At 34.2% G+C, this 18952-nt stretch overlaps 1 protein-coding gene across 1 annotated transcript in view; it reads right to left on the minus strand.

Annotated features, from left to right (window-relative positions):
* Positions 1–18952, minus strand: part of fndc3ba (fibronectin type III domain containing 3Ba) — a 79491-nt gene that overhangs the window by 17169 nt on the left and 43370 nt on the right. The window contains exons 15-20 of the mRNA XM_073849411.1: positions 18820–18938; positions 16358–16463; positions 15382–15554; positions 12735–12848; positions 11678–11827; positions 9297–9577 (exon numbers count right to left, since the gene is read on the minus strand). Of these exons, the coding sequence (XP_073705512.1) occupies positions 9297–9577; positions 11678–11827; positions 12735–12848; positions 15382–15554; positions 16358–16463; positions 18820–18938 (943 nt within the window). The remainder of the gene's footprint in view (positions 1–9296; positions 9578–11677; positions 11828–12734; positions 12849–15381; positions 15555–16357; positions 16464–18819; positions 18939–18952) is intronic.

Consider the following 18952-nt stretch of genomic DNA (forward strand, 5'->3'; position numbering starts at 1 on the left):
TACCAAAACAAACAAAGAAAAAAAAACCTCAACGTTCCTAGCAGCATTTTGAAGCATGAAGCGTTTGGGAAGTCTGACTTATTTCAGGGAATCAACAAAAACAAACCAACAAAATGCAACAAAACAAAGCAAAGAAAAAAAAAATGCAACAAAACAAAACAAAAACAAACAAAATGCAACAAAAAAAAAAAATGCAACAAAACAAAACAAAACAAAACAAAACAAAAAAAACCAAACAGAATGCAACAAAACAAAAACAAAACTAAAAACTCAATGTTCCTAGAAGAATTTAAGCATGAAGCATTTTGAAAGTCTGACTCATTTCAGGGAATCAACAAAACAAAAAACAAAATGCAACAAAACAAAATCAAACAAAACAACACAAAACACAAGACAGCACAAAACAAAAACAAACAAACAAAGAAAAAAAAACACAACTCAACGTTCCTAGCAGCATTTTGAAGCATGAAGCGTTTGGGAAGTCTGATTTATTTCAGGGAACAATACAAACACTAAAACATTAACACTAAACAAAACAAAAGCACAAAAGCAAACAAAACGCAACAAAACAAAAACAAAACATAAAACTCAAATGTTCCTAGAAGCACTTTGAAGCATTTTGAAAGTCAAACTCATTTCAGGGAATGAAAAAAAAACTCAAACACAACACAACAAAACAAACTGCAACAAAACACAACCAAACAAAATCAAACAAAACAACACAACAAAACTAGAAGCATTTTAAAGCATGAAGCATTTTGAAAATCTGACTCGTTTCAGAGAATTAACAAAACAAAACCAAACCAAACAAAATGCAACAAAATAAAAAGCTAGAAAACAAAATCAAACAAAACACAACAAAACAAAATGGAACAAAATGAAGCAAAACACAAAACCAAAACAAACAAAAAAAAAAACACTAAAACAACTCAATGTTCGTAGAAGCATTTTGAAGCATTAAGCATTTGGGAAGTCAGACTCATTTCAGGCAATCAACCAAACACAAAACAAAGAACAAAATGCAACAAAACAACACAAAACACAAATTAACAAAACAAAAAAAACAAAACCAAACAAAACTAAACAAAACCAAAACAAAAGAAGCGTTTTGAAGCATATGACTTATTTCAGGGAATCAACAAAACAAAACAAAAAACACTAAACAAAAACAAAAAACACTCCATATAGACCTTTTTCCTGAGTAAACGATGAGCGCCGCCGTTACAAATTCTAACGTCAGATTGAATGCTTTTCTGTTCCAGTTTCCATAGGAACCCATTCAAATAGCGTCCATCTGTTTTTAATGTAGCTAACGTCCGCTGCTTCGTGTCATCTACACACTCATTAAAGTGAGGCACTGACAAATGACGGTCATTGCGACATTGCCAAGTGATGGCGCTATGGAGCCATGTGCTTTTTAAAAACTTTAATAGGTTTAACATTAGTTTATTAGCTTTTTGACTAGAAACAATGCAGACCGGAAATGCAAAGCATTCTTTCAGTTAAGAGTCGGACTTACTTCCGTGTTCAGGAAAAACGTCTATTAATAGAAGCATTTTGGAACATGAAGCATTTTGTGATTTTTAGTAGAACAAGCTAACATTCACAAAACAAACAAATATAATGTTTAATTGGTTTATAACTTTCTTTAATCACTTTTTGATTTAGTTAAATGTATTAGAGTGTTTTTTTTTTTTTTTTCACTGAAGTGTTCAGATTTATGCTCTCAGCCTAATTGAAATCCTCATTATTTTAGCACCACATAAAATGTGATCATTAAATAAATCATACAATCAGTTTTAATGATATAATTAAAAAGATACTGCTCCCTTTAGTATCTTCAATGTAGTTTAACATTTTTAATAGTAGCTTGTAGTGCAGCTAACTACGAAAAGAGTATCTTTACTACACTATTCTTTTCAGAAGAACACAGAAATCTTCAAAGACAAGATAGCTACAAAACTAACCAAAGCAGTTCAGAACAGCTAAACAATCAGGCACTTATGTTGCTTCCAAAAGTACGAAAGCCAAGCAACTTATTTACTTCACGTAACCGCTGAACTGTGTATTGTAAGCAACGGCACTGCAACATTAAAGCATGGGGTTTTCCATTTGTTTTCAAAACACAACAGATGTCAACAGAGACACATGGTATCATCAATAACAGGGTTAACGTGACTCAATATACTAGACTTATTCATGTTCATGTGTTAAAAAACATTTCCCTTTGCTTACAGCTGCCGTTCATGCAGGAGGTGAGCAGATGACACTTATATGAGCAGCGCAATATGAACATGCATGTATTAATCACATATGTTTATGAACAGGCCAACAGATGTGCCCTAGCTTTTCTGACATGTGAAACAGCATTTCAATGGCACAACACAAACATACTCATTTCTTTTATTTACACTGTTACCCGTGTAAATAAATTATTAATGTTACTAGCCCCCACTAGAGGGCACTCCAAGATGGACTCTCTGTATGTTATTTGTTGTCCCAACCAACCTTGTATTTCCCTGGTTTGTGTGTCATTCTCTGATTGGTCCCTCTGTTCCATGTGTCTGTTCCCCATTGGTTGTTTCTGTCATGTGACCCCTAGTGTTTGTTATATAACCTGTCCCTTCCCCCTCTGTGGTCACGGATCGTTGTTTAGTGTTTAGCTTTGCTGTTTCCTGCGTTTATCGCGTTTTCTTGTTTTCCTCGTGTTCCTGATCTTGGACTGTTTCCGTGTTTATTGATTCTTGCCGCCTGGCCCCGAACTTTCGCCTTGTATTACGGATTACTCTTTGAATTATCTTTGGTGTTGTTGTTTGCTGTTGTTTGACCCTGCTTGTTTTGACCACGACTACAATAAAGCTGCATTTGGATCTACCTCTCAGCCTCCTCTGTAACATACACAGACATATGCACATAAATATAATATTAAATCTATAATATTACTTGCAACTTATTATTAAAATACAGTAAGAAAGTCCAACTAAAACTGGCTTTTCCCTTTACAACAAGAGCTGTTTTTACTCAGTATTTTGTAGCTTCGCTTGACTCAGCCTTGATGTGAAATGAGATGCGCTCGATTTGTTCACTCACTACCACTGTAAAAAGTAATAAGCCAAGTCATTCTGAATCTCCCTGACTTGAGGATGCAAATAACTTCCTTCACTTTCACCTTGCTAAACAGATTTATATTTGTTGGCTGAAAGTACTGAAAGTTCATGTAGGAGCCCATCGTTCAAGGATAATGCCTTGTCATATTATTAAATCAAATAGAAACAAAATCAATTTCTGGGTTTAAAAAAAATTGGAGGGTTGGAGAATCTGGACTGGAATTAACAGCAGCTCTTCTACAACACCAGACTGTTTGTTTGACATTTAACTGAAAACAAAACATACTTTAACCTTTCAAGAGATTTCATTAGTCTGTACGCCCCTAATGACAAAAGACATAATCGATCTAGGAGAGATCAAATGACCGTACAGTCTGCTTCACACTGGGCCTGGCTCAAAGATCTGGTCCTGGGTTCAAAAAGTCTTAGGGCACATTAAAATTACTTCTTATTTTTGCTTTAACCTGGAACTAAATTAACATTATCCTGTAAGTAAAGACATATTTGTGACCCTGGACCACAAAACCAGTCTTAATCAGCAATAGCCAGAAATACATTATATGGGTCATAATTATACATATATTTTTTTAATGCCAAAAATCATTAGGATATTATGTAAAGATCATGTTCCGTGGAGATATTTAGTAAATTTCCTACCATAAATATATCAAAACTTAATTTTTGATTAGTAATATGCATTGCTAAGAACTTCATTTAGACAACTTTAAAAAAAAAAATTCTCAGTATTTTGATTTTTCTTGCACCCTCAGATGCCAGATTTTCAAATAGTTGTTTCTTGGCTAAATACTGTAAATCATACATCTATGGAAATCTTACTTATTCATCTTTCAGATGATATATAAATCTCAGTTTTGAAAAATGCACCCTTATGGGTCACATTTAAGATTCTTACTTTTTAGAGTCACTGATCACAAAGCACATTATTGGCATTACCTAACCGCATTTGTTTGAATAAGATCTATTAATTATATTGAACATAAAGAGCTTCAGCTTCTTTGTATGAGCAGGGCAAATAACAGCGGTTACACTGCTATTAGGCCAGTCTGAGCACTGGCAGAAGATTGCTGAGATCTAGTCTACTATCAGATAATGAAATCTGAGAGGACTCCTGCCTTTGATTTTGCTTCTAAAATTGAAAAGCAATCAATGAATTAAAAAAAAATTGTATGAAAATAAATAAATAACTTGGCTATTATTATTATTGTTCCATGAACAGTATCAGAAAACTAAAACACAGTGGGGTATTTGATTCTTGGCTGAGAATGCTAACCAAGAGGAATCTAACAGCAGACACATACAACAGATGGACAGCGCGGAAATAGAAAGGTCAACCATAACTAGAAAATAAACACTGATCTTCCCTGCACAAGAATCCTGAACATGCCTGGAATACTAAATAAAATAGAAAACACTTAAAAATGATGGAGAAACATTAAAAAAAAAAAAAAAAACTAATCTACAAAGTTCCAACCTCTTTCTGAAAGAGGATTTACAACCTAGATTTTCGAAACAGAGATTAATCTATGTTAAAGGGATGGTTCGGAGTAGAATTGACTTCATTGCTATGCACTCCGAAGCCCATCTAAATACCCCATCCGAAGTTTTTTTTACCTTAGTCGAACATTTATGGAGATATTAGAGTTTTTCGAATTGCTTGTTACAGGAGTGAATGGTACATGTAATGTATCCCGTAAATTGCACCACTAAACGTGCAAGTAATCTTACCAAACTTGTACAGTAGTGTAAATAGGTTATGTACTCACAAAACGCTGCATCAGAACATTTGTAAGTCCACCATGAGTGTTTTAAAAACCCTTTTTTTACCTGAGAACTACTAGTCTCAGAAACTACAAGTCGACGTCACTTCCCTGGTTTGAAAAAAGCACGTAAAAGTCCTCCTACTACATCTGTGTGCATGACAACTTGTAGGAGGACTTTTACGTGCTTTTTTCAAACCAGGGAAGTGACGTCGATGTGTCGCCATTTGTAGTTTTTGAGACTAGTAGGGATCGGCTAAAACGTGTTTTTAAAACACTCATGGTGGACTTACAAATGTTCCGATGCAGCGTTTTGTGAGTACATAACCTATTTACACTACTGTACAAGTTTGGTAAGATTACTTGCACGTTTAGTGGTGCAATTTACGAGATACATCACATGTACCATTCACCATTCACAAGCAATTCGAAAAACTCTAATATCTCCATAAATGTTTGACTAAGGTAAAAAAAACTTCGGATGGGGTATTTACATGGGCTTCGGAGTGCATAGCAATGAAGTCAATTCTACTCCGAACCATCCCTTTAACGTGTAAGCAACATTTAATAGTTTCATATACTACTATATAGTACTACTTTACTACTATATAGTATACAGCAGGGGTCATCAAACTTGATCCCGGAGGGCCGGTGTCCTGCAGAGTTTAGCTCCAACTTGCCTCAACACACCTGCCTGAAAGTTTCAAGTATACCTATTAAGACCTTGATTAGCTGGTTCAGGTGTGTTTGATTAGGGTTGGAGCTAAACTCTGTAGGACACCGGCCCTCCAGGACTGAGTGTGGTGACCCCTGGTATACAGTATATTCAACTTTTGAGCAAAACAAATAAAATTTACAAATGAAAATACTAGGGCTGCCCTCGACTAAAGATCTTTCTCGTCGACTAGTAGTCATTTATTTTAAGCAACCATATTAATAAACCATATAAATCATAATAATGAGCCTTTAATTGCCTACATAGCCTAATAAGCACTCAGGTGCACACAAAAAAAGCTTGCCACAGCACACCGGCAGATATAATAATTATGAATGTGTCAGAAAAACAGCAAGGACACTGCATTAACTTTTAAATAATTTATTTCTAAACTCGTGCTTGCTTTTGGGTTTTCAGTTTAAGAGATGAAGTCGGCGACAGTAGTGATGCACCTGTGCATGTTTTTTATACGGATTACATAATCTGAGAATATTTGTTTTCTATTTGAATTGGTTTATTTAAAAGTAGACATTTCACTCTCTATAGACAGATTTTTCATGTCTGTATGCAAGTATACACAGTTTTAAAGTTTGGCGCACAAGTTTACAGAGACTGAGACGACAGAAAGCGCATCCTGCTTTTATTATTTTACAAAAGCGCAACGCTTCTTTCTGAGTGCACATTAATTAACGTAGAGTCGAATTTACAGATTTGAAATATGTATTACTTTTACCTGTATGACCAAAAACAACAGAGTATTTTAAGAGCAAGTGACCTTACTGGTGCCTCCATTTCTCATGCAGTAAGCACTCTACTATCTCCAACACATCAATAGTAGGGCTGGGCGATAATTCGATAACGATAATTATCACGATATCTCCATTCAAACACAGCGGTGTTTCGTTAATGAATGAACGTGCGTTTTTAAAGGAATCTAGTGAAATGATTCAATTTCCCATTCATAAAGACAGTCACTCGCTTTATTCCCGAATGAACCATCCGTTCAAACGAATCAAATAACTGATATGATTCAGTAATTAAATCAGTGTCTTGCCGCCACCTGCTGGCAGATCTGTTCAGTTATTTAAATCTTTAATATTTCTGTTTTCAAAAGTTTATATTATAGATTTTACATTAATCTCAACATGAATTTATGATTTTGATTGCACTCACCTCTGAGCCTCATTAAACATATGAAAAGGTAAAAAACTAAATTCCCCTGTAAATCACTTTGAAGAGTCAAATATCACCTCATAATAGGAAGGCTAATTTTTTTTAATAAGAGTTTCGATTATTGTTTAGAATGTGCTCCTAAAATTTTGACTGCTCCTAAATTTAAGTTAGGAACACAAGTGCTCCTAGCAAGAAAAGTAAGTGTAGAGCCCTGAGCCTTTTTTTTTTTATTTATATTGTCAGCTAAAACATTTTACAAAATGTGTTAAATCAGCTGCACAAAGGGATTGGCATGCTGAAAAGATTTGTCTATTCTTATTTTTGTTGAATGATAAATTTACTTAAAAATCACTTTAACTCTGCATTTACAGTCAGAGCCATGTTACAAGTGTTGTATCATTGTATAGTTCTTATTTTTTTGATTATTGCTAGGAAAGTATTTGTCCTGTTCTGACAATAAACCATAAATAATAATTAACTGTCGAGAGTAAAAATCTGCCTTTAAAATTCATAGATATAATTATAAAGATTTGACATTTATCGCGATAATTATCGATATCGACTGATATGAAAAAAATTATCGTGATAATTTTTTTTGCCATATCGCCCAGCTCTAATCAATAGCGTAATTTTTCCAAGGTTAGCATTAGATTACATATTTCAGATGAAAAGCCATATTTGAGGTTGATGAATGATAGGTGAGCATTTGGATCTCCTGCTCGATGGACTATATTACCACATAAGCCAGCCTTTAACGATCTGTCCGCCACAGACTGCGTGACTTCGACACTTCCTGTGGCTTTTTTTCTGTGACTAAGCAACTAATAAACTTTTGGTCAGCCAAGCCTCTTCTTATCGACTAACGGTTAGTCGACTATTAGGGGGCAGTCCTATAAAATACTGAGAATTTGAGACCTGGTGAAAAAAAGTTTAGATGGTGATAAGGCCATCACTACAGTTAAAAAGTTTGGGGTCGGTAAATTTTACAGTAAAAACTGTAATATTGTGAAATATGATTAAATTTTTTAAATAATTTTCTATTTTATTTTAAAATATTATTTATTCCTGTGATGCAAAACTGAATTTTTAGCCATTACTCCAGTCTTAAGTGTCACATTATCCTTCAGAAATAATCTAACGTGCTGATTTGGCGCTCAAGAAACATTTATTATTATTATTATCATCAATTTTGAAAACAGTTGCTCTGATTCTTTAATGAAAGTCCAAAAGAACAGCATTCATTTGAAACACAAATCTTTTATAACAAAAGTACTTAAAAGTATTAAGTAGTAAGTATTTACCCTAATTTTTGATCAATTTAATGCATGAATGCTGAATAAAACTATTAATTACTTTTAGAAGAAAAAAATCAGACCCCAGACTTTTAGACGATGGTGTAAAATAAGTGGGAGTAGGCAGGAAGAAAATCTTTAAGCGGGGAGCAGGTGGACGACGAGTAAAAAAATCTGCAGGAGGCAGAGAAAAGTGGAATGAAATTGGAAAAAAAAAAAAAAATCAATCCCACGCAGATCTCCTTGTTTCACCCAGAAACAAGAAATCTGTTATAAATTACTCACCTTCATGTTGTTCCAAACCTGTAAGAGCTTTGTTTTTCTTCGGAACACAAAATAAGATATTTTTGATAAAATCCAAGAACTTTCTGACCCTGCATAGACAGCAATCCAACGGACACGTATAAGGCCCAGAAAGGTAGTAATGACATTCTTAAAACAGTCAACGCAACCATAATGTTATGAAGTCTTGTTTTTGTTTTCTTTGCGCACAAAAAGTATCCTTGTAGCTTTATAAAACTACAGCTGAACCACTGATGTCACATGGACTATTTTAATAATGTCCTTACTACCTTTCTGGACCTTGAACATTTCAGATACATTGCTGTCTATGCAGGGTCAGAAAGTTCTCAGATTTCATCAAAAGTACCTCAATTTGTGTTCCAAAACTAAACAAAGGACTTATGGGTTTGGCACAGCATGAGGATGAGTAATTAATAATCAAATTTCAATTTTAGGGTGAACTATTCCTTTAAAAACCATAATCAAAGCTCTCGATCAGACAAAAACATGGGTTGCGTAAGCCATCTGATAGAGGCATTATTTGTGCGCCGTGGAGGCCCCATGCAGAGATAGATGTCCTGTTATGGACACCACTTTATAGATACACACACAAATTCTGCCCTCTGGCCTTCTCTTTTCATTAGTTTCCGATTAGCATCATTAACACACTGCTGTTTACCCACTGTTCTCATGGGCAGGGGGAGGAAACAGGCAGCGGGGGTGATGAGTTGTGGCGTCACGCTTCGCTGAAATGGACAACTTTGCTGAATGCAAATGAGACCTGAGATGAAGTGTAACTACTCCCCGCAGGACACAGTTTTGGCTCAGAGGGAACCGGAAAGCTAAGCAGTTATTAGTTAAGACTTGTTTTCCCATATAGCAGAATTTCTTATGTAAATCACCAGTTGAATGTGAACTCAATGCTTTTGTTGAGTGTGTATGTACATACCTGTATTCACTGTCAGGCTGTAGGTTCTGTAGCACATAGCAGGTGCTGGCGCTCAGGCTGATGAGCTGCTCTCCCAGTTTAAGAGTGTAGGATGTGATCTCCGCTCCATTGTTGCAGGGCTCGTCCCATTTCAAGGCCAGGCAAGTTGAAGGTGTGTAGACGCCACTTTCTGTGGGGTCATGCTCAAGTACACACAACACTGAGACCAGGTCGGGCACGGTGGCGGGGGTCTGACAGCTCACATGATCACTGTATGGTCCTGCACCTGCCTGATTTGCCGCCTTTAAAGAGGGGACAAAGTTTAACAAAGGTCAACAAATGAGAACCTGGAACTAGTCATGAAAACTAGTCATAAGAGTAAATTTTTTTAACTTGAGATCTGAATAAATAAGCTTTCCATTGATGACTGGTTTGTTAGGACAGTACAATATTTGGCCGAGATACCATTTGAAAATCTGGAATCTGAGGGTGCAAAAAATGTATATTACTAATCTAAAATTAAGTTTTGATATACTTACGGTAGAAAATGTACAAAATATCCTAATGATATCCTAACGATTTTTGGCATAAATGAAAAATCGATCATTTTGAAACATCCAATGTATTTTCGGCTATTGCTACAAATATACCTGTGCTACTTGAGACTGGTTTTGTGGTCCAGGTTCACAAATGTATTTTCACATTTATTTAATTCACAGTTATGACTGGTTTGTTCAAGTTCTGTGTGCTTTCTAAAATATGAACCGTAAATAACAAATGATGACGCTATCTAGTAGCATCCACACAAATTACCGAACTTAATTACACGTACACTTGTTTTTATTTAGTCTTCTTTCTCTAAAAAGGAGCTAAATGTGTTAGTGCATTAACTATGAAAAATGTATGTATTAATCACAATTAAACATTTTAATCCACTGACAACCCTAATGTGTTGTGCAATAATGATAAATGCTAAAAAATAAACGATAATTAAACTGACTGATTTATTAACAAAAAAATCATCTATTTTAGTTCATCAGCCTACATTTTTTAAATATGTGACCTTGGACCACAAAACCAATCATAAGGGTATATCCATCACATGAAAGCTGAATAAATAAACTTTAAAAAAATCTAAATACTGAGAAAATCGCCTTTAAAGTTGTCCAAATGAAGTTCTTAGCAATGCATATTACAAATAAAAAATTAAGTTTTGATATTTATATTATATGGCAGGACATTTACAAAATATCTTCATGGAACATGATCTTTACTTAATATCCTAATGATTTTTGGCATAAAAGAAAATTTGGTAACACTTTACAATAAGGTCATTTGTTAACATTAGTGTATTTACTAACATGAACAAACCATGATCAATATATTTATCACACTATTTATTCATCATATACAGTAAGTTAGTTACTAAAAATACATGTTGTACATAATGTTTACAAACAAATCTTGTGATTTTAATAATGAATTAGTGAATTAACATTAACTTAAATTAATAAATACTGTAAAAGTATTGTTCATTCGTAGCTCATGTTAACTGATGTAGTTAACTAATGTTAACTAATAAACCTTATTATACAATTTTACAGAAAAATCAATAATTTTGACTCATACAAATGTATTTTTGGCTATTGCTACAAATATACCCACATGCTACTTAAGACTGGTTTTGTGGTTTAGGGTCATATATACATATATATTTATAAATACACATTTTTATATCTTAACCAAATTCTGTAAAACATTTTGAGCTGCATGACTACATTTCCTATTAAACAAAAATGATTACAGTAATAATTATGCTGTTAATCCCCTTGTTAAATTCGCCATATAATATCTTGACATGACTGTCACCAGCTCATTTATTTAAAGCATAATGAAACTTTTTTATAGCCTCACTGCAGTTAATGAAGTGGCAACTTTCATTGTTCCTTTCGCTTTTGCCTGTCACACTTTTTACTCTTCTATTAAATTGGCTAAAATAGAAAAGATAAAATGCTGACCATGTTAAATATGGCACAAAAATCTATCTAAAGTTAGTTTTCTAATTTTATTCTAGTATGACTCACTCTAAATTGTAAAATATAATAAAATCACATGATGCGCTAATCAGTTATTTACACTTTCCTACTCCCAAGGGCACTGCACCTTATAAAAGATAGTAATAAAATAGCTATATATTATTAATTAGAAACAAAACAAAGGACATTTCTAAAACAATTGCTGTCAATGCAAGGTCAGAAAGCTCTTGGATTTCATCAGAAATATCTTAAGTTGTGTTCCAAAGATGAATGAAGGTCTTACAGCTTTGAAACAACATGAGGGTGAGCAATTAATGACAGAATTTTCATTTTTGGACGAACTATCCCTTTAAAAGACAGTAATACCTGTAGTCTGCAGTAGTAATGAGTAGCAGGTGTCAGATCTGAGATCTCGCACTGCGTATCAGAGCCCAAGTAGATCAGCTCCATAGTCTCTTCCTCTCTGCCCCACTCCAGACGGTACTCCGAGATGTCGGCCCCTGAACTTTCAGGACTCTGAAAGAGAGAGAATAATTGGCTTTGAATCAAAGAGGTACTTCAGCTCATCTTAAAGTAGTAATTCACTTCCAGAACAAAACTTTACACATAATGTACCCCCCCCCCCCCCCCCCCCGTCATCCAAGATGTTCATGTCTTTCTTTCTTCAGTCGTAAAGAAATTATGTTTTTTGAGGAAAATATTTTAGAATTTCTGTCCATATAGTGGATTTCTTTGGTGCCCCTGAGTTTGAACTTCCAAAATGCAGTTTGGATGCAGCTTTAAAGGGCACTAAACGATCCCAGCTGGGAAAGAAAGGTCTGGCGAACGATCAGTTATTAAAAAAAAAAAAAAAAAGGCAATTTATATACTTTTTAACCTCAAATGCTCATATCTTGTCTAGCTCTGCTTGAACTCTGTGTATTCCAGTTCAAGACAGTTAGTGTATGTCGAAAAACTCCCATTTCATTTTCTCCTTCAACTTCAAAATCGTCCTACATCGCTGTTTTACCTTTTTTGTAAAGAGCGTTTGACTTTCTTTGCATGTTCACTTTGTAAACACTGGGTCGGTACTTCTGCAGCAATGTAGGACGATGTAAGAGCTAGACAAGACAAGCATTTGAGGTTAAAAAGTATATAAATTGTACATTTTTTTAGAAAATAACTGATCGTTTAATAAAATAAGACACTTGTTCCTCATCTGGGATCATTTACAACCCCTTTGAAGCAGCATTTAAACTGCATTTTGGAAGTTCAAACTCGAGGGCAGTATAGAAGTCCATTATATCCTAAAATGAAAAAAAAAAAAGAAATCCTAAAATGTTTTTCTCAAAAAAAACAAAAAAACAATTCCTTTACGACTGAAGAAAGAAAGACATGAACATCTTGGATGACAAGGGGGTGAATATTAAATATGATAAATTACCTCCCAGCTGACCAGCACACAGGTATTGGACATTAAGGTGAGGGATGGCGCCGCACACTGGCTAGGAGGACCAGCTGCGGTTGTTATTTCTGTTGGTTCAGAGAATTGCCCATACTGTAAGCATAAAAAAGAGAGACAAAGAGAGAAGTGCAATTTAACATTCACTACATGGCATGAAGTTTATTTCTCTCAGGATAAAAAGTGAAAAACAAGCAAGACTGAAACAAATAAGACCTAAAACAATCTTGTTGCATTACATCCTTGTGAATTCATAGCATGTTTCCAGTACTGCGATCTGATGCGAGACATATCAGTTCTTCACTTGTGGGAGTTTGTCTCACGCAAACAATATAAAGTAAACAGAGAGGGGGATTAAATTCACTCCTCAGGCCAGGCTCTAGTGCTTACTCTGAATGCTATATTGACACCCCTGGAAAAGAGACAGGGAAATGTATTTATTTCCAACAAAGAAAAAGTTAGACAGCCAGAGCTGATCTCTGTCTCGCTGAACACTGATGGATTAAACCCTGTCAGACTGAGAGGAAGAGATATTCTTGGAGAAGCTAGAGAGAGATATATGCCAACCCATTTCTGCCACTAAAGAAAAAAATAAATCATGCTTTGGTGAATCGTAAATGACATGAACAGGCAGAATTAGGAGATCAAAATTATAACATACAAAACTGAACTTGTAAGATAAATGGCTAAATTATGACATAAAAAGACACAATTATAAGATTAAAAATTAATATAATTATGATAAAGTTGACATTATGACACTAGGAATCACATTTATATAAACAGCTGAAATCACTAGGCAAGAAAATGTGTCCGTCAAAATTGACTTTTTTTAACTTATGTCTTAAGGATGACTCTTTAAATTTTCACTTCTCATAATTATAATCTTTTATGTCATATTTATCTCATAATTATGCTTTTGTTACTTGTGTCATAAGCATGTCTCTTATCTTACGACTTTGTCATAATTTCAACTTTTATGTAATTTATCTCATAATTATTATTTCTTTACTCATGTCATAAGAATGACTCTTTAAATTTTGACTTCTAATTGAAACTATTTGTCAGAATTTCAACTTTTGTCACATTTATCCCATAATTATTGTCATAAGTATGACTAAATTTCAACTTCTCATACTTACAACTACTCGTCATAATTCTAACTTTTGTTACATTTATCTCATAATTATGCTTTTTTACTTATGTCAGAAGTATGACTTTAAATTTCGACTTCTCATACTTACAATTATTTGTCATTATTTCAACTTATGTCATAGTTATCTCACAATTACGCTTATTTTACTTGTAAGTATGAGTCTTTAAATTTCGACTTCTCATAATTAAAACTATTTGTCACAATTTTGACTTACGTCATATTTATCTCATAATTATGCTTTTTTTTTAACTTGCGTCATAAGTATGACTCCAAATTTTGACATCTCATAAGTACATCTATTTTCATGATTTCAACTTTTGTCATATTTATCTCATAATTATACTTATGTCATAAGTATGGCTCTTTAAATTTTGACTTATAATTACAACTTTGTCAATTTTTACTTGTTTTATTTATCTCATAATTATGTTTTTTTAAACTTATGTATAGTATGATTCTCATGACTTCTCATAATTACAACTATTATCATAAATTTTTGTCACATTTATCTTTTAATTATACTTTTTTACTCATGTCAGAAGTATGACTTTAAATTTTGACTTCTCGTACTCAATTTAAAATTTCATGTCATTTTTATCTCATAATTATGTTTTTTTTTTACTTAAGTCATACTTTACATTTCAACATAATTACAACTATTTGTCATAATATCAACTTTTATGTCATATTTATCTTATAATTATGTGTTTTTACTTGCGTCATAAGTATGACTCCAAATTTTGACATCTCATAATTACATCTATTTTTAATGATTTCGACTTTTGTCATATTGATCTCATAATTATACTTTAAATTTTGACTTATCTTATAATTACAACTTTGTCAATTTTTACTTGTTTCATTTATCTCATAAGCTTTTTTAAACTTATGTCATGAGTATGATTCTCATGACTTCTCATAATTACAACTATTTGTCATAATTTAGACTTTTGTCACGTTTATCTCATAATTATGCTTTGTTTACTTATATCATACTTTAAATTTTGACTTACAACTATGCCATAATTTCAACTTTTTTGTCATATTTATCTCATAATAATGCTTTTTTAACTTATGTCATAAGTATGACTCTAAATTTTGACATCTCATAATTACAAGTATTTGTCATAATTTTGACCTATATGTCCTATTTACTGTATGTCATCATTATGTCTTAGTATCTCAGAACCTTCTAATTCCAGATGGATTCAAATTATTATTGGCTGGTTTAGATGAGTAATGCGATAAAAACACTGAACCTAAGGTGCATTATGGTTAGGATAGGTCAGGATGGTCAGGACCGACTAGTCAATTAGTGAGAAACTGAGAAGGTTTTACCATGCTGTTAACCTGGTATGTTAGCCTGGCAGTAGTCCTTTGGACAGCCTAGTCAACTAGTTACGACAACCTATCATTACTTAGCACTGGGTGTGAGTGAATCTCTTGCTATTAGATTCTTGAATTGTCACTCACCCCTGCCTCATTGGCAGCACGAAGGCGGAAGCTGTAGGTGGCGCCGGGGAGCAGACTGCCCACGGTACACTCCAGATCAGAGCCGTGATAGACCTCCGCTGGCTCAGACTCTCCCTCCCTCATTTCCAAACTATACTCACTCACCTCACATGCCCCCTCAGATGAGGGACAGTCTGAAAAGGAGGACAGAGACAAAGCACTTCAGTACAACAAAGAGTTAAAAAAAACTACAGGTTCATTTCATCTTTTATAACAGAAGTAAGGAGTTCTTTAAAGGCAGAGCAAATTACAGCTTTACAACTTCAGATCAAAGTTTCTTGTCCAAAAGCCTGAATTCAAAGTGTTCACTTAAAAGTCTGGAATCAGCAGCTCAACAAAAGATCCCCCAACTTTCACTCCCCAATAATAGTGTTAAGCTTTCAACTCCAAACCGATAGCTCTGGCACAGGGAGTCAGTGAGTCAAGTGCACTAAAAGAGCATCATTCTAGTCTCGTACTGGAAAATATGTGCAAGCTGATAATGCTAAATTGAGGAAATGTTGCAAAGATGGTGGAAATATTGATCTTAGCTATTTCTGGATATGACAAAGGGATTGTGTGGTATTGGGTGAATGCCACAGAGAGCCTTGGTGAAATGTAATTTCATATCATCAGAAATAAACCAGACACTGCAGAGATCTTGGGAGAACGGAAATTACCAACTTAATGCGGTTTCTTGATAGCAAAACTGGGAAAACATGGTGTTAACAACATTGTGGCTTTGATTCACAAGAAATATTGCCCGAAAAACTTGGCTTGAATGCACTATACATCATTTTGTATAACAGCATACAATTAAAATGCAAAAACTTAAACATGAACTTAAAATGAAAGAGGCTAAGAAATGGAAAACTCTCAGAAGTGGGATGTACTGTACAGAAAGAACAGAGATGGATAAAGAAAAATTCATTTACATAGCATACGCAGAAAATCTTACCCCATTGTAAGTGCACTTCTTTGTGTTTGGCTTTACCCACAATTCTGGGAGGCTGGCAACGTCCTGGAGCTACGGATAGCGTACGCATGGGCAGACTCTCAGAGCACTGCAGGTACACAAGCATACCAATTATCTATAACTATAACTGTAGAAAAAAATGTGTGATTTACACTACTTTTCAAAAGTTTGAGGGTCATTTTTTTTTTAAAGAAAGAAAAAATACTATTTTTATTCAGCAAAAGTGACAGTAATCCTTTGAATGTTGTTACCATTTCAAATAAATGCTTTTACGGTTTCCACAAAAATATTAAGCAGCACAACCATTTCTAAAATTGTTAATAATAATAAAGTTTTTTGTAAAATCAAATTGGCATATCTGAATGATTTCTGAAGGATCATGTGACACTGAAGAATGGAGTAATGATGCTGAAAATTCAGCTTTGCTGTCACAGGAATAAATTACATCCTATAATATATTATAAAATACATTAAAGTAGAAGTCATTCTTCATATTTCAAAAGTCACAACACACAGTCTGCTTAAATATCACACAAGCAATGCTATGTTTTGATTTCTTTTATTGCCAACACCAGACTCCTCAAGAATATTGCTGAAATGAAAAAATGGAAAATTTCTCCTGAACTTTGAGCAGATCTGATGCACAATAACATTTAGAAAAGGTTAATAGAGGTTACTGTTGCCAAAGGAGGTTCAACCAGTTATTAAATCCATACTTTTCCCAACCTGCACTATAAATGTTTATATGGTGTGTTCAATAAACTCTATGAAAAACAGACTGTTTTATTATTGTTGTGAATTCATATACTTTTTCCAGCAAATGCAGAACTATTTGGTATTTCTATATAGATACAATTCACCCATTATCCGGGATTCAGTTCAAAGTTACGTGCAAAATTGGATCCGTTTAACATAAACTGGCACTATATATCACTAATAAAATAGGAGAAGCCACTAAATATAGTAATTTTCATATGTAATAAATTACTCGCGCCTCAGAGCGAACAGATGAAACACAATAAATGCGATCATTGTTTTTGGAGGTGGATGCCTGCTGTTTGGAAACACAGATGTGTAAGACAGTTCCTGGAGGCAATTATACATTTTATGCTCAGGCGGGAATTTCAGTATGACCAAAACAACATTTCAGATGCTGTGGAACGAGATCGGTCCGCTGCTTAGTCTGGTTTTGCCACCCCATAGCACAAAGCCACATGATTTATTGATGCGTATGGAGGAATTTATTCTGCAAATACGTTTCCATCTCTCATTATTCGCATTAGTTCTTTTTTGCACAAGAAGTCTATGCTATTTCATTTAGTTTAGTAGTTACATTTTACATTTGATAAAAACTTGTCATCTATAGCAATGGTATTAATGTTAAGTTCCCACTCCTAACCAATAGTAAAGTATTAACAGATTTTGATGCAATAAAAATGATATAATTTAAAATTGATATAAAACTTCCATCTCATTTTCTCCTCCAAATTCAAAATTGTACTACATGGCTGTCAAAAACCACCTCAAGTGAGTGTAAGAACTTTTTTGTGAATTAAGGGATTTTTAATCGAAACGTGGCATTTCCATCACACATTACTGATGCGATACTTCAAAATGCTCCTAAAAACAGGGTGATGGAAACATAGCTAGTGGCTGCATTTACACTGGCGCAAAAAAATCTGATTGGAATTTGTTGCACATGTGTAAACACAAAACTCTGATCTGTACTGACATAAAGATAGCGTTTTAATGCTGCCGTGCTGTATGCGTCGCATTTTATTGAGATGGAAACTTTATATAGGTGAGAAATTACACTTACCCTGCAAACAGCTTTGCTACTAAAAGCTGCATTATATTTCTCAGCAATGAGGTGATAACTTAGCAACTTTTGTAATTAAACCAACAAGTTTCACTTATTTGCAAGCTTCACACTCGCTTGAGCATTCTCTCTCTCTCTTTTGATAATTAATTTGAATTTACTTAAATACATATCATCTTGGCTCAACTTTATTTCACTAAAGAATTCTACCTCTAACAAGCTGTAGACGAAATAACAAATGAAAGTTAACGCTATTTCCAATCTTTATATGTTCAATCAGATTTTGTGCTGCAAAATATCCATGACAGCTCCAAGCTGGGAAATAATAATGGCTACTCGACGTGAATTATATAAATTATTTGAATAGCATGGCCATTCAAAACCTGAGCATCAACCATGTGTATTGTACAGCTATCACTGGCAATCATTTTAGGCAGGTATTTAGTTAAACACAGACATCGGATACCAGTCATGTCTAAAGTGAATGTAAAAAGGCAGGGCAAAAAAATCAGATATGGTCAAAAGATCAGATCTGTGCATTAAGACTTGCAATGTAGACGCAGTACTCTTTCCAAATGTATTTCATTGGGGATCACATTTGGACAAATGTGACGTAAACGGTTACCTGGCTATGGCCGCCCGTGCTGATGCTGCATGTGCGCAGTCTGTACAATGTGCCGGGTTTCAAGTCCTCACACTCACACTCTGTGGCAGGCCCACTGTAGGCAATGTCCCACTGATTGGCTACCAAATACAAG

Source organism: Garra rufa, chromosome 10 (genome assembly GCF_049309525.1).
Source record: "Garra rufa chromosome 10, GarRuf1.0, whole genome shotgun sequence".
Classification (NCBI taxonomy): Eukaryota; Metazoa; Chordata; class Actinopteri; order Cypriniformes; family Cyprinidae; genus Garra; species Garra rufa.